The 17,324-nt window shown below is 32.2% G+C and overlaps 1 protein-coding gene and 1 long non-coding RNA gene across 2 annotated transcripts; both read left to right on the top strand.

The window, feature by feature from the left end:
- The first annotated feature begins 8,088 nt into the window (after positions 1-8,088).
- LOC128293911 (uncharacterized) lies at positions 8,089-10,308 on the top strand. Its single transcript, XR_008284047.1, has 2 exons — positions 8,089-8,228; positions 10,067-10,308. It is a non-coding gene; the product is annotated as an uncharacterized LOC128293911 (long non-coding RNA).
- A 767-nt stretch (positions 10,309-11,075) lies between these two features.
- LOC108459109 (protein NRT1/ PTR FAMILY 7.2-like) lies at positions 11,076-16,781 on the top strand. Its single transcript, XM_053029474.1, has 5 exons — positions 11,076-11,205; positions 11,751-11,874; positions 14,515-14,732; positions 14,881-15,443; positions 15,533-16,781. The coding sequence occupies exons 2-5, from the start codon at positions 11,766-11,768 to the stop codon at positions 16,434-16,436; spliced, it is 1,794 nt and encodes a 597-aa protein (XP_052885434.1). The 5' UTR covers positions 11,076-11,205; positions 11,751-11,765; the 3' UTR covers positions 16,437-16,781.
- Positions 16,782-17,324: the final 543 nt, after the last annotated feature.

Raw genomic sequence — 17,324 nt, 5'->3', positions numbered from 1 at the left:
TCTGGGTTTTGTTTGAATTGAGTAAAGAATTCGTGATTTTTTAGCGATGCACTATTGAACGGATTGGAATGTGTTTAATATAAGAATGTAAAGTGAAAGTTTATGCTTTCAGACGATTAAAGTCTCATTAAAAGAATTGTTCGAAGAGTGAATTAAAGTTGACCGCTAGTATGTTTGTGTTGAGAAATTGATGACATTGTTTGTTCGACGAAAAATGCCATATGCTTCTTGATTCCAAGAGTATAAAGTATCTAATGTTACAAAAAAATCTGAAATTAAGACAATGTTGACGGCTTGACCTATTGAAAGATTGTGAATAGTTAACGATTAACCTTTGGGAAGTAAATATGGTTACAGATGCTTGAATGGAAAGTATTTGTTCATTTTTGTGAATTTTGGTTACATGATTAATCGTATTTGATGGAAGTCTGAATCTAGCAAAATTAAAAAGCTAAAGCGATGTTTTCTTTGCAAGATTGAGAACCTCAGGACTGTGATAGTAAGTGGTAAACTAAACGAGTACAGTTTGATACGACCTTTGATTTTGATCTCTGCTATTATTACTCCGAGATAGAATTCGTGCAATGAATTATCCAGAACTTATGCAGAGAATGTTGTATGAGACTGAGTAGTAGCTCGTTTGTTTAATCAAAGAGTAAGTCAAATTTTTGAAGATATACTCCGACACCGTGTTTCAGAGTTCAAAGATGATTGGAAAGAGATATACGAGGTGACATTGATTTTTGATTCTGAGGGAAAAAGGCGAAAGTGATTCATGAAAGTTGAAAGCAACTTCAGACTGATATAAGTAGTATACAGATTTGAAAATTTAAGATATTGGATTCCTGATTGACGAAAGAGTGCTTATGGAAGTATTGCCCTCGAAGTGGACTCTTTGATGAGGTAGAGAAAACCAAGAGAACATTACCCTAATCTTTGTTTTTTGGGAAGATTTTCGGGGACGAAAATCCCTAAGGGGGAGAGTTGTAACAACCCAATTTTGGGTCTAATTGGAACAGTGGTTTCGGGATCACAAATCCAACGTAGAAAATATTATTTTTATTATATTTTTATGGTTTACAATTTTATGGAATGATTTTGTGAAAATTTCGTTCGAAAATTTTAACGTTTGGGCACTCAATTTGGTCAAAAGGACTAAATTGTAAAAAGTGAAAAATTTAAGTTCTACATGCTAGAGGTGTCTATTTGCTATGAAATTTTAAATTGGAGATCCTTAAATGGTAATTAGACCATTGGTTAAGTTGTTGGACAAAAATGGACATGGTTAGATATGTTTCTAAAGTTTTTCATTAAGGGTATTTTAGTAATTTGGTAATTAAATGAATTAAAAAGCCAATTTTTGTCCATCTTCCTCCCATGGTTGAATTTTATAAGAATAAACTATGCCTAGGGTTTTTCAAGCTTCCAAGCTCGATTGTAAGTCTGTTCTAGCCCTATTTTTAATGATTTTTATGTTTTTAAAATTCTTGTAGCATGATTTATCTATTTCTACCACTAATTTAAGACATAATCAAAGTATAAAATTTTACCCATGATGGATACTTGTGTATTTTGATGTTTAATGGTAGAAAATGCATTTTAGTTGTTTGATAAACGACTTTTGCTAAGTGATTTTCGATGAAAATGCCTAAAAGGACCTATTTGTAAAAAATTGTAAAATGGATGTTAAAATGACAATAAAATAAAATTGGGCTACTATAAGCATGTATAATATTTGGCTAGGCTTGGATAATGAATAAATTTGATAAAAATCATTTTACGAGCCTAGGGACTAAAATGTAAAAATGTGGAACTCTAGGGGCAAAAGTGTAAAATTTTCCATAATGTGATTTTGGGTTTCTTTGAATAGTATAATGATTAAATAAGTTAAATGTGATATTATAGATCAAGAAAAATGAGGTTCGAAACTAGAACAGAGGAAAATAAGTATTTGACGGTTAGGTCCTTTTTGCCATTTTTATGCCGAGGTAAGTTTGTATGTTTAATAAGCATTAAATTATATATGTATAAATGCTTAATTGATATAATAGTGGTAAATGCTATATTATTGAAATGAAATGTGAATGTTATTAAGTACGATACTACGGAAATGGCCGACAGAGATTCGATACAGAGAAAGTTCCGGTTGAACCTTAGGAATAGATAGGATACAAATGTCATGACATTAGGGTTATTGAGATTTCGTGTAAGACCATATCTGGGATATGACATCGATATGAGACTTCATGTAAGAACATATTTGGGATATGACATCGATATGAGACTTCGTGTAAGACTATATCTAGGATATGGCATCGATATGAGACTTCATGTAAGACCATAGCTGTGCCATTCGCATCGGTACAAGATTACATGTAAGACCATATCTGGGATATGGCATTGGTACGGTACTATGAGTATAAGGTTCTCTAGTATCCTTTAGTATTCTAAGTGGTTCAACGGGTAATTTATTAGGTATGTCAAAGAAGAGAAAAAGCATGTAAGTATTACGAATTAGTATAGGAATGTACATAAAGTTTATAAGCATTGACTTCATGATATTGTGAATTCATGGTTTTCATGAGAATGTTTTTGTGAAAGCCTTGTGATTATTGGTCTATATTTGTGATGTATGAAATACATGGTAAATTCGGTTGGCGATTGTGTAATTGGTTTTCAGGCCAAATTGATTTATGATATAACATGTTTTATTCACACAAATTGTGATCTATCGGTTATGAGAAAAAGGAAAGATTGGTATAATTGCCTATTAAAGTGATTATGGAAGTATGAGAAGATATGAACTTGGAACAATTGAAAGATGTTAAAATATATACTTGAAATGAGAATACTCATAATTCATTTGTATGTTTACTTTGGGGTTTGAAATGACTTGTTAATTATTGTAATATGTTACAAAAGGGGAGTTTACGGTTGTTAGGCTAATGCCAAGATATTAGCTAAGCAATGGTGGTGCTTAATTCTTTATCCAAGTTCAATTTCATTGTTTATCCAAGTTCAATTTAGCGTTATTAGCTAAGCAAGGGTGGTGCTTAATTCTTTAGCCGAATTCGTTGCTAGCTAGAACATTAAAAGCGAAATACTACCCGTTAACAAATTTCATCCACGTAGGTTCAGGTAATTTACCTTCCTATACCTGGAAAAGCCTGTGGGTTGTGAAAAGGCTCCTTCATGAAAGCCTTTGTTAGAGAGTGGGTACAAAGACTTCCATTTCTACTTTGGGTGATTCTTAGGTCCCAGAAAGTGTTAGCTACAAAATTCAAGATGGTGTTAGAAATCAGAATGTACAGACAGTGGCCGACTTGATTAATCCTAACACTAGAAGATGGAAGAGGAATGTGGTTTTCAATACCCTTAGTGAGAGGGATGCTGAGATAGTCCTAAAAATTCCTTTTTCAGGGTGCCCAAGAGATGACCACTTGGCATGGAGTGGTGAAGCTTCTGGATAGTACTCTGTGCGCAGTGGTTACAAGCTTTTAATACAAGGTTTTCGAAATCCTACTCTTAGACAAGTACATAATACAAAATGCAGCCTTTACAAGAAATGCGGTTGCTCAAAGTGCCACCAAAAATTAAAATTAAAATGTGGCGTATTATACACAATTTTATCCCTACTTTTAGTAATTTACACTAGGAGACTAATAAACACTGCTAGATGCCCGCGATGTGATGATGACACAGAAACACTCCTACATGTGCGCGACTACAAAATAACAAAAGAGGTATGGGAAAGTTTAGAGTTTAAATGGCCACAAGACTTGAATAACAAATGCCATATTGAATGGATTTCATACATATTTTCTCAGTGTTCACAAAGTCAGTGTCAATTGTTTATGTGTGTTCTGTGGGCAATATGGATGAATCAGAATAAATGGGTTCATGAATGATGCTTTCAAGATGGTTTATCTACTGTTAGATTTGTTAATAACTATCTTAAGGAACTAGATGACTTGGAAAGAGTCTCACCTTTGCGAAGAGAAGCAGTGGAATAGTGGAAGGGCCCGAAAGATGATTGTATAAAAGTAAATTTTGACGTTGCATATTGTCAAAGAGAAGCGATTTCATGTTCGGGTATATTTCTTAGAGATCAAAGATGGAATGTAATTGTTTCAAAATTACCTATCATGAGAGTATCCCATCGCCTTTTGCCACGGAAGAAGTGGCTTGCACAGTGGCCATGAAGTTGTGCTTAGATCTAGGTTTAAGGAGATTAAGAGTTGAAGGGGATTCCCTCACCGTGATTAAAAAAGTGAAAAGCAGTGAGGATGATAGATCTGAAATTTCACCATATATTGAAGATATGAAAAAGATGACTAAGGATTTTCAGGTCTGTACCTTCATGCATGTTCGGCGATCCGCAAATGGAGTGGCGCACCAGTTGGCGAGTGAAGGGCTTAAACTGAAACTGGAGTTTTTCTGGTCAAATGGTGTTCCGGATTTCGCAGAAGAGTTGGTTGAACAAGATCGGTACTAGATCGAGGCACTGGACTGAACTTTACTAATGCCGAGAGAAGGGGAAATAAAATGATGGTTTGCCTGTTGGGTGTTTTCATAGAAATCGAAGGTTTTCTCTCATTGGTTTTGTTGTTTTTTAGGCACTAATATATTTATTTCGCAAGTTCTAGATTTTCTTATTTTTCTGCTTATTGAAGCAATCTAGAGTAAATAGTTGGGAGTTGGGTTTATTTTTATTGTTTCTTTTGTTTTGATGTACAGGGCAGCCCAATTTGTTTGGGGCTTTTATTTTAAATTCAGCTTATGATTAATATATATAGGGGTGAGTATTTGATTGAGTCGAGTTGAATCGAGTTAAAAAATTTCGAGTTTGTTAAGTTGACGAATCCTATTTTAACAACCAAACTCAATTTGAATTTTTTTTGAATCGAACCGAATCGAGTAAAAAAATTTCGAGTCAAGTTGAGTTGAGTTAACGAATTTAATTATTTATACTCAATGTTGCATTTACATGGACCGATTATTTAACTGGTAGACAAAGTATAAGATTATTTTAACTACATAAACAAATATAATGGTTTTGCCTTTTAACTTAATGAGTAAACATTTATCAAAATGACGTAGTTTTGACTTTTAACTTTAGAAGTAGTAAACATTTATCAAAACAACGTTGTTTTGCCTTTTCTTATTTAGATTTTTAGATAACTTGAATTGTGTAATTCATATTCGAATTAAATCGAAAAACTTAATATTTTATTCGAGTTGATTCGAATAACTTAATTAATTTAAATAACACAGAACTAATTAATTGAAAATTTAAAATTTTTATCGAGTTTTTTGAATCGAATCAAATTTTCCTCGCTCTTAAATATATATATAAATTCTATTGTAGTGATGACGTATGATAAGAATGAGAAATAGACATTATTATCTTGGGGCTTGGCTGCTACCCCGTCGAAACGGATCTGAAATCTCAAGCTGTATCGGCAAAGTGTATATATACACACACACGTTCCGTATGCGTTTGGATGCATTCATTTAATAAATGTATCCTTGGGTTTTCTAAATGTATCCTTGGGTTTTCTCGAAGCAAGCTTTCATTAATTAGTAGAAACAGTGGCTAATGTTGTCTTCAACCTTCCTAGCAAAAGTCATGCTCAACTTGTGGTGCAAAACTCTTACTCTGCTAGTGCTAGGCTAGGAGGATATGGACTATTCTAAAGAGAAAACTCCGATAAAACGTCCAAGAAATGTGATAAATACTTCTCTAAACAAACACCCTTTGCTAGATAGGTGATGACGCATATAAATATATTAAATTTACATTTCACACATTAATAGTATTTAATTTATGGATTTATATTTCATCCTTCAGTGAACCAGCTGTCATATATTTATTTTTAATAATTTTATAACTATTCATTAATTTATCTTAACCTTTTCTTTGATAATATATAAAACTATATATCAAATACAAACTCTTAATTTATATGCCGTTGTAAAATAAATTAAGCCACGCTAAATAAATAAATAAGGTAGCAGCCAACTTTGTCCGCACTCCATTTCCCAGTTTACGTGGCCAAAAATCAGCTTGAAAAAGGCAGGCAGCTGATTAATGGTCAAATTTCCCTTCACAAGGAAAATAAATTGAGCTAATGTCGATGAGTAATCTTCGAGGGTCCTACTCGCTCCAAAACCAAATCACAAGGTGCAAAATATAGCTTGTTGTTGAATAAGTGTGAGTAAAATTAGGTTTAATTGAAAAAGTAATATATATATTTTTTAAATTTTGAGTAAATTAAGTTGAGTTATTCAATTTTTTTAATCAATTTGAATAAGTAATTCGATTTTTTCGAATTCGAATTTAGTTAAATTTTACAATTCAATAAATCAAATAACTCGAATAGTAAATTTATGTAAATACATCTAGGATCTATGATAGTTTTGAAAATGTGTGAATTGGTCCCTATAATAAAATTAAAAAATCAAAACAAATTTCAAAATTTTATAAAAATATATAGATTCAAAAATTATGAAAAACCTAAAAATATATAAAATGTTAATTTATTATGAATATTTTTATTATTAAGTAGATATCCATTAATATCAAGTTTGATGTATTTTAGAACTCTAATAGTCATTAAAAGTAGAGTTTTATATCGTGTATATTTCTTATATCTATAAATATAAATTTAAATAAGTTTTATAATTATTCCTATTTATCAATAAAATTCATACAATTCTTGTTTACTCTCTAATTTCTTATTCTTTTATTCTCTTTATTATTTATTTCATAACAAAATGATATATGTTTTGTTTTTATTCAAGATGATACATTTAACGCATTAAAAGTAAATTATCAAATAAATTTATCATACTAATACTCTTGTTTTTTTTCTCTTATTTGGACTTAAAAGAAAAGAGTTTTCACACACATATATATGTATATAATATTTATGTTTTTAACTCGAATTTAGTCATATTGTCAAGATTTCAATATGGTTAGTTTAATTTTTTAGTTTAACCCAAACAAATTTATTTTACTTGACATGATTTGAATTTTAGTTCACTCGATTTGATTAAAAAAAATTTAAATCGAGTTAAGATGATAAAATATGACTCATAAACTTAACTAACTCAAACAACTGAGGTATGGGTTATTAAACTTGTCTTGGACATATACATTGACTTTGGGTGGCATGTGAAGACTCCTCTTATTATTGAATTTAGTTCAATATGGTCTTGAAGTGGTTGTTAAATAGGGAAGTTAGACCGAAGTTGTTGCAGGATTTGCTTATAGGTAATGGTATGGCTATAGTTTTGGCTATTGCTAAGTGAGAAGATTAGAATTATTTAAAGTTTGGTGGTGATATATTTTTATTTAGACATTCGGAGTTCGGCTTGATAAGGGATGTCTTATTCTTTATTTATTTGGGTGTATTATAATTTTAACTTTGAAAGAGATTAATTTTTCCAACGTCATTCTAGTATCATATATACACATTAATTGAAAAAAAAACTCAAATTTTTTTACTTAATTCAATAATGTTATGTTATTCAATAATGTTATGTTTAAACATGTACGAAGAAAATTGCTTGCTTTTTTTTCTAAGAGAATTTTGATAAATGAAACTGTAACGCCCCAATTTTCGGGAATCCTGTGAATGTTGGCATAGGTTTAATTATGTTAGTGGGCCTCTAGAAAGCCCAAACTTAAGATAGAACCCGACAATTTTAGTTAATTTTTGTTCCATAAGAAAAATGGGGTGAAATTATGAAATAGAACCTATGTGAAAATGTTTGAAAATGCTATAGGCTAAATTGAAGTGGCCAAATAAATAGGAGTGCAAAATAGGAGGATTTGCATGACAAACCTCCCATTTTACATGAAGTGGCCAGCCATCATGTTGTTGTAGACAAAATGTACACTTAATATCCATAATTTATGGTACAAATTGATACAAATTGATAATAGGTTAGGTAAATGTTCCATGATAATAGGTTAGGTAAATGTTCCATGATGGGTTAGGTAAATGTTTCATGATAATGGGTTAGGTAAATGTTTCATGATAAGAATTTCATGTCTTTTGTATTAAAGAATTAAATGGATGAAATATGAAGCTTTATTAAAAGAAAAGGGTGAAAAGAACAAAGTTTTGTCCATCTTTGTTCATCATAGCTGAAAGTTAGAGAAGAGAAAGGAGAGGAGAAAGCTCTTGAGTATTCGGTCATTAGGAGGAGGAAAATTGAAGGTAAGTTCTTGGTACCTTGCTTCTATTTTGAGGTTCATGAGTTCTTCTTGATTCTACCTTAACTCTTGAAGTATATTTTGATTTTTAGTTGTGTTGTGAGCATTTAGTCATGAATTAAAATGAAGGAAATGGTTGTTGTTTCATGTTCTTTTGATGAAAAATGGAAGATAGGTGAAGTTGGGCCAAACAAATGAACATGCATGTGCCTTAGATGCTAAAGGGAAAAATCGGCTAACATGTTGTGCTTTAAAATGATGAAATGGAGATTATACTTAAGTAAAATCATAGATATGTGATGATTGATTGGTGATATACATGTTTAAATAACAAGCATGCAAGTTAGGTGTGAAAGAGTGATTTGGTGATAAATCTGCTTGGGACAGCAGCAGTAACGTGACTTTGGAAAATCACCATAAATTGTGGGAGATGATTTAGAAGCTGAATAAATTATGTAATTAAAGCTTAATGAGTCTAGTTTCAAATGGAATAAACGAGAACATATTTTGAATTCTGTACAATGAGAAATTTGATTCGTAATGAAGGGTGGTCAGATTAGTCAAACAGTGAAACATGGGAAACTTTGAGAAAAATCTGGTATTGATTGGCTAAACCAAAAATTCTGAAAATTTTATGGATAGAAGATATATGAGTCTATTTTCAGGGAAAATTAACGGAACTTGATTTGGAGTTTCGTAGATCCAGTTATAAATAATTTAGTGACTGTTGCTCAGAAAGACAGCTTGCAGTGAAATTATGATTATGTGGTAAACATTGACAAAAATTTGTTAATGAGTTGCTTATTGTTTTCTTATAAGCTCACTATGATATGTAGGTGTGGTTGGCCGAATATTGTAAGGGGTTAATACGTAGTTCGTATTTGAATAGTTAGATTAACGTGTTAGTAATCCAATTGTAGGCGGTTCGTGTGTGGATCTCGTCACAAGATATCGTCATAAATGTGTGTAACTAACACCCTCTTTCTTAGTCTGGATCGGCAAAAGTCGAAAAGCGAAATGCCGAAAACCGTATTTTGTAGATTTGCGAGTGTGCGAATGCTCGTGAGGTAAATCGATTAACGTTTTGGTAAGCTGCAAAATTTGGACTGCAAAGTGCATGATTTACGTGCCCTCGATATTTTGGGCTTAATGGGCCAAAATTGGAATGATGGGCCAACGGCCCAATTCGTAAGAACCCTCGGTAGTGATTCATTAGTACTTGAAAGGTAGGAATATGCATGAAAAACCCTAAAATAGATAAATTACTGAAATACCTTTAAAAGTGGAAAATTTACAGTTTACCCCTAGGAGATAAATTACAAAATACCCCTAGGTTAAATTGACCTAAATGCATGTTTGATTGTTGTTATTTACTGCATGCCATGTTGTTATTATCTGATGCATGGGACTGGGATATTGACGGAGGAAGTACTAAAAGTGGCTTGTCCACGTACTGGAGACTTTGCCTCAATTCTTTGATTAATCGAGCGAAAGTAAGGCCCAATGGAGTGTTAAATTTGGGTGGGTTGAGCTATTCCCACATGGAGTGTATGGCTGGTACGGGTGGAGTGTAGTGGTTGGTGGGTTGAGTAGTCTCCCCAAATGGGCTTACATATGTTTACTGATGTTGCATGTATTTTGAAATGGGCCTATGGGCCATACTGTTATCTGAATAAGGGGCTAAGACCCAGTTTATTGTAATCTGAAAAGGGCTCTGGCCCAGTATCACTGTTACCTGAATGGGCTTAGGCCCAATAGGCTTGAGCTGACTTGGGCTTTGAATGGGTTTTCCTTACACACTGAGTTTCCCCAAACTCATCCCTTTTATTTTCATCCACGCAGGAAATCCCCAACCATAGTGGGCTTGGAGCTGTGAGGGAATTCGGAGTGACCACCCGTTCTGAAAGTTTGATTTTCTTCTGGTGAACTGGACATCCTTTTAATTACGTTTGAGGTTTTGGGCTTTTAAATGTAATAAGGCCGCTTATTTATTTTTGATGGTTTTTAATATGTATTACTAAGATAGGTAATACTTATTTTAACTGTTGAAATTGGATAGCTTTAGGGCGCGTTTTCAAAAACAACAGTTGATTTTAAAATAACACGACAACAAGCAAAGCTTCCATAATGAAAATATTTTCCAAAATTAATCACTTTTCCTAAAATGACTTAATCGAATCGGTTTCCTAGAAATATCCATGACGTTAAGGTGTGGCAATGGCGATATGCATGTCTAGGATTGGATCCGAAGGAGCTTGGTATAGCGATCCGATGGACTCACCACCTCTTTTCCGGTTTCCTACGGTGCATGACTTCCATTCACTTTAACCTTTAATGAATTAATCTTTTGAACATTAAGTACGATTTTACGGACTTAGAATGGAATTTTTTACGTTTTGATGTGGCATGCGGATCGGCCATAACTTCGGGCGGGTTTGGGGTGCTCTGAAACTATATTACAAGAACAAGCTCTTAAAGCGAGACCAGCGAAGTATCAAAGTCAGAATCGAAATAGTTGCTTAGTCACGTTAAGAAGAGAAATATACATTATTTCAGTCATTGTTGAATGTAATGATGCATGATGGCCATCTTCTCACTCTATCAAACAATAGGACGCTTCTTTAATCTTTATTTTGTCCCCCCCCCCCCCAAATCTAATCTCAAACCCTATTCCCCTTTGCTTCCCAAAGCTTCTTCTTCTTCTTTTTTTTGCATTCTTTTTCATGTTCTAATTTCCACCTTCACAACTTGTACATGGACCATCCTGTTGTTCACTCCCATGAAATTTCAACCATCCATTAAATGCTGCCATCTTCTATATATAAGGATACCGTAATTAACCCATCTTTGCAATTCTCATTGCCTTCAACCAGTTCTCCTCCTAGGCTTTTCTTCAGTTTCTTGTCTCCATTTCTACTCTCTTCTCCAAAACCATTATTTTTACAGATTATACGTCTTGTCTAAATAACATTTGCAAAGAGGTTGGTTGGTTGTTTTGTATGTATCTATATATTTCTTTTTGCCTTTTAAGTTTTCATCATATATGAACAAGCTTTGCTAGATCCTGATATACGAACCTTTACAGAACGGCTACATACATACATACATACATACATACATACATATATATATGCATGGTGATGCCGGATAAATCTCCATAATATTAGATATCCTATGTGTATATATGTGGGAGGTTAGTTCTTTTGTCATCTAAAAGTTCGTTTTTATCTTGGAAGAGCAAATAATAAGGTCCAGTATACGTTGCAAAGAATAGAGAAAAGTCCTCTATTTTTCATTACAGACTAACATGACCTAATTTCATGAACTAATACTTGGTTCATGAAATTACTATCCCATGGACATAGTTAATATTCCACCTCAAGACAAATTTTTTTTTTCTTTTGGTATGGCAATGGTATACTTATACTCCTTTGATGTATATATGTGTGTGTGTGTTTTCCTTTGGATTGGATCGAAAAATCGGCATCTTAAATTAAGTTGTGAACTGACTGAAACTATATATCAGGTGAGTATTGAGAAGATGGAAATGAATGAAGAGGCCTACACCTTAGATGGAACTGTGGATCGACATGGTCAACCTGCTATTAGAGGCAGAACTGGAACTTGGGTTTCTGGAATTCTACTCCTAGGTAAATCTATCTATACATACTACTTACAAACTGCAATTAAAGCAGCGGCAGATACATCTGTGTGTATACTGATGAAAGTTCTGTTGTTATTTAATTCAGCTAACAAGTCATTAGTATGGCAAAGTCTAAAGTTGGTATTAGTTCCAAAGTTTAAATCCTTAATATACTTTTCTCCCTCCTAAAATTAGCCAAAAAGAAAAAGAAATTAATTCTTCAAAACTGTATTACCATGCACCAACTTTATATAAAGAATAAGTAACGGTTAAAATAAGATTTGAGATTTTGTCACATTTATTATTATTAAATATGATTTAAGGACATAACATAAAATTCTAATCCTATTTATGAAGTTAAAATTTCTTTTCACCAGTATACTAAATAATTATCTTTAAATAAATAAATTTATATTTAATGTATTAACCGCGAACCGATTTAGTGAATTTATTTTATATCAACTCATTTAAATTATATATACGTGAACTTGGGAGAGTTTTTTAGTTCTGAGAATAGACTTGTTTGGCATCCATAAAGGTGGCAAGCTATACCTATATTAACATATTTTCCACCTACGCGTACATAGCTAAGGGAAAAAAATTGCATAAAGGTTTCTTGCATTGTAGTTGCATGCATGCAGATAACATAATATAAAATATAACATATTGCAAAAAGGAAAAAAAAGTACAATCACAATATATTATGAAAATATTAATTTTCAAAATATATAATATAAATTAACAAGCAATAGCTAGTGTGGATTTTTGACTGTTCATCTTCCCTAGAAATAATTTAGGTTCGAATCTAAGTTGTTCAAAAGAAAAGCTAATGTAGATTTAAATATTCGGATATTTTATTACAATTTGTAATGAGTTTATGTGTACTAAAAATTCTACTACAAATATATACATATAAAAACTACGTATTTAAAATATAAGTGTGCATTTAAAATAATATACAATTAATAAATATATGTAAGGCTTGAAAATAATAATAATAATTGTACAAAAAAATAAAATAATAATAACAATATGTAATATATACGAAATTAAAATAAAATAGTTATATTGTGAGTAAAGTAGAATTTAAATAGATAAATATATTCGATTAAGAATTTTAAATACACATAAATTGTTTATCATGGTATTATCATTTTTTTAGTCGGTATCAATCTAATTTGTGACACCAAGTTAATCAATGAAATTATCAATATGTGACGCATCCACGAAGCAAGTGAAAAAATTAAATAATATACTTAGTAAAAATTGACATAAAAACTAAATATTATTTTTCTAAATATTATATTGGTTGAAATGGTAAGATTGAGAGAGTTTATGTTTAGTGCTTTGAGTTCAAATCTGATCACTATCTTTTTATATAGAAAGACAAAAATATCCTTAAATAACGTGTTATCCCCATTCCCTACTTGAATATTATATATAAAATAACGGTATTGACTTGTTTAAAAAAACCCTTTAAATATTGTATTTTTTTCATCCAAAAAAGGCAACAAATCGTAGTATAATGTTAAAATGATTGAAACTATAGGATTACGAGTAAGTTATTCATATATGTGATAAGGAGGAAAAGTGCAATTTTCCTAATTTTGTTCTTTGTTTTTTGATGCTTAGAATTAGACATAGTCCCTTCTCAATTTTTAAATATGAGGGTAATACGTTTTAACGCACTCGAATTCATGTCCTCCTGCTTTGGCAATAATACCAATACCAACTGAGTTAAAACTCAATTGGCTTTGAAAAAGTTAATTTAAATTGAATGAATAAATTAACTTTTATTTTATATTTAACTAATTAATTATTTAATATAAAATATTTTATCCATTGAATTTATTTCATTTAAATTTGAAAAATTTAAATAAATAAATTTATTATATTGAAAAAGTTAGTTTACATTTGAAAATTAAAGCTTTATTTAAATTTAAATTGAATGGATAAATGAATTTTTAAAATTTTATATTATTTAATTATATTTTTAATAAAAATATTTTACACATTGAGTTTATTTAATATAAATTTGAAAAATTTAATTAAAATAAAATAAAATATATAAATATTTTATCTAGTATTTGAAAAGTTATGGTAAATAAATTAACTTATAAAAATATTTGAAAAACTTAAATAAATTTTAAAAGTTAATTTAAATTTGAAAAGGTTAATTAAAATTGAATGGACAAATGAAATTTTTAAAATTTATATTTATCTAATTTTTAATATAAATATTCTATTCATTGAATTTATTTAATTTAAATTTGAAAAATTAATTTAAATAAATTAACTTATAGAAATATTAGAAAAAGTAATATTGCGTCATATATCGCAATATAAAATCTTGTATTAACTTGTTATATTAAATATATATGATTGGTTGCATTTGAACTTTAATATTTAACTTCAGCAGGGTATTGGCACTTGTGTCGTTTTCTTTACATCTCATTACCAAAGTAACAAATATTGACTGTTCACCTAGGTAGATACCTCCCATCTATACTCTAATTAGTCATCTTTTTACATTATTATTATCCAAGATTCCTTCTTATGTAATCCTCTGCTCACAGCAAAGAGGCTAATTTCCAACCAACAATCCTTAATTGAAATGAACCATATATGTATACATGATGATGTTCAGTTAACCAAGGGCTGGCAACATTGGCATTCTTTGGAGTGGGGGTCAACCTGGTGTTATTCTTAACGAGGGTGCTCGGCCAAGACAGTGCAGCTGCTGCAAACAACGTCAGCAAATGGACTGGAACTGTCTACATTTTCTCTCTGCTTGGTGCCTTCCTTAGTGACTCTTACTGGGGAAGGTACAAGACTTGTGCCATATTCCAGGCTGTCTTTGTTGTTGTGAGTTACATCTAATTTTTCTCATCTACAAACATATATGCATGCCTATCTATTTATCTATCTATCTATCTATCTTTCTATACAGTAATCTGTTATCCCTGATATATATACAGTAAAATGTTGATGCAAGTTTGTTTGAACACTACAGGGTTTGGTGCTGTTATCAATTTCAACCACTCTATTCTTACTCAAGCCTAGCGGCTGCGGTGATGAAGAAACTCCATGTGGATCTCACTCCACTTTCCACATTGTCTTTTTCTACTTAGCCATATACCTTGTAGCCCTAGGTAACGGAGGTTACCAGCCTAACATAGCCACCTTCGGGGCTGATCAATTTGATGAGGAAGACCCTAAAGAGGGGCACTCAAAAATAGCCTTCTTCAGCTACTTCTATTTGGCTTTGAACCTTGGATCACTCTTTTCAAATACCATTTTGGGCTACTTTGAGGATCAAGGCATGTGGGCACTTGGATTTTGGGCATCCACTGCATCTGGTGTTGGGGCATTAGTCCTCTTTCTGATCGGGACACCCAGGTATAGGCACTTTGAACCCAAGGGCAACCCTCTCTCAAGGTTTTGCCAAGTATTGGTTGCTTCAACAAGAAAATGGAAGGTTGAGAGGACGCAAGGGGAAGAGAATTTGTTTGAAGTGGACAACAAGGAATCTGCCATGAATGGGGACAGAAAGATACTCCATACAGATGGTTTCAGGTAGGTTCATGTGTCTTATTCATTTCCGAACCAGTGATCTGCTACTGGTTAACTTTATTAACTGTGGTAGTATTCATTTTAATTTTCAGATTTTTGGATAAAGCAGCAATTATTACACCCAAGAATTACGCTAAGCAAGGTAAAAAATTTTATGGTCGCAATCCATGGCGTCTCTGCACAGTAACACAAGTTGAAGAAGTAAAATGCATATTGAGACTCCTCCCAATTTGGCTATGCACCATTCTTTTCTCCGTGGTTTTTACTCAAATGGCATCACTCTTTGTTGAACAAGGAGCAGCCATGAAAACCAAGATTTCCAACTTCAACATTCCGGCGGCGGGCATGTCTAGCTTCGACATACTCAGTGTGGCAACATTCATTTTCCTTTACAGGCTAGTTCTTGACCCTGTTGTTGCAAGAATAAAGTCAAAACCGAAGGGCCTCACCGAGCTTCAAAGAATGGGAGTTGGGCTTGTTATAGCCATACTGGCAATGGTGGCAGCAGGAGTGGTGGAAGTGTTGAGATTGAAGGACGCCAAAAAAGATTGCCCCAACTGCGTAAACGCAAGCTCTTTGAGCATATTCTGGCAAGTTCCACAATATATGCTTATAGGAGCATCGGAGGTATTCATGTATGTTGGTCAATTAGAGTTCTTTAACGGGCAGGCACCAGATGGGTTAAAGAGCTTCGGAAGTGCGCTTTGCATGACGTCTATATCACTTGGAAATTACGTGAGTAGCTTGCTGGTGTCAATTGTTATGAGAATATCTACAAGAGATGATATGCCTGGATGGATCCCAGGAAACCTTAACAAAGGTCATCTGGACCGATTCTTTTTCATGCTAGCTGCTTTGACAACGGCTGATCTTGTGGTCTACATAATATGCGCTAAGTGGTATAAATATATTAAGTTTGAAGGAAGAAAGGGAGCAGATGATAATAGCGATAATGGGCAGGCAGAAGCAGCAGCAGCAGCGGAGCATAGAGTTTAAAGGTCACACATAGTGGCAATATGGCATGCTTTTATAACGATATTGTCGGCCTTATGATTCTCTCATCATTTGATCTAAATAAAAGCGCAAAAGAAGGGAAAATATTGCTGTGGAGTAGTGGAGTGTGAAGACAACTAAGAAGGAATTTAGCTGGCTGTGCGATGAAATTGGGAGAAATTAATTAACTCCATGTGATGACAATGGAGATTTTCATTTCTCTGCATTCATTAAAATTTATCATATATTCTAAAGTAAAGATGAATTTATTTTATCATCATTTCTTATTATGCTATTTTTTTTTTCGCAATCAGATTCATTAGAAATAAAAACAGTCCAGTCATACAATTAGCATAGCTACATCATAAACGAAGCACTTCAATCCGTTGGATTTTAGATGTGGAAAGGATTGAAATAGAAGCAAAAAGAATCAAGAAAATGGAGAAAGATCAGCTTTTGATAAACTGTTTCGTTAAAAAATTGATTCCTCTGTTTACAGGAGAGCTTAAATAAGTTCAAAATAATAATAAAATAATTACAGCCTGATTAATCTTGAAACTTGATTAATTCAACTTGTTTTTCTATTGGTTGATTTTAGTCTAATTAGCAGCCAAAACATCTTATTAAAAAATTATTATCATTTCAGTACAATTTGACAAGTTGCAGAGTAAGGAGCTCACAATCTTAGTGAGCTCGTATTCTCAATCACTTCGTGTATAAAATAAAGTGATTGTGCTGAAGTGATTTTGAAACTAACAATAAATACTAACAATAAACATTTGGTGCGTCTATAATAAAGTGATTATGATAAGATATAAAATTTTTAAGTGTTGTATTTAAATGAAACTAACAATAAATGCTTAGATAGGTAATAGAATTCGTGTGAGTATT

Source organism: Gossypium arboreum, chromosome 6 (assembly GCF_025698485.1).
Source record: "Gossypium arboreum isolate Shixiya-1 chromosome 6, ASM2569848v2, whole genome shotgun sequence".
Taxonomy (NCBI): Eukaryota; Viridiplantae; Streptophyta; class Magnoliopsida; order Malvales; family Malvaceae; genus Gossypium; species Gossypium arboreum.
The sequence above is the reverse complement of the archived record's forward strand: the minus strand, read 5'-3'. Positions and strand labels throughout refer to the sequence as shown.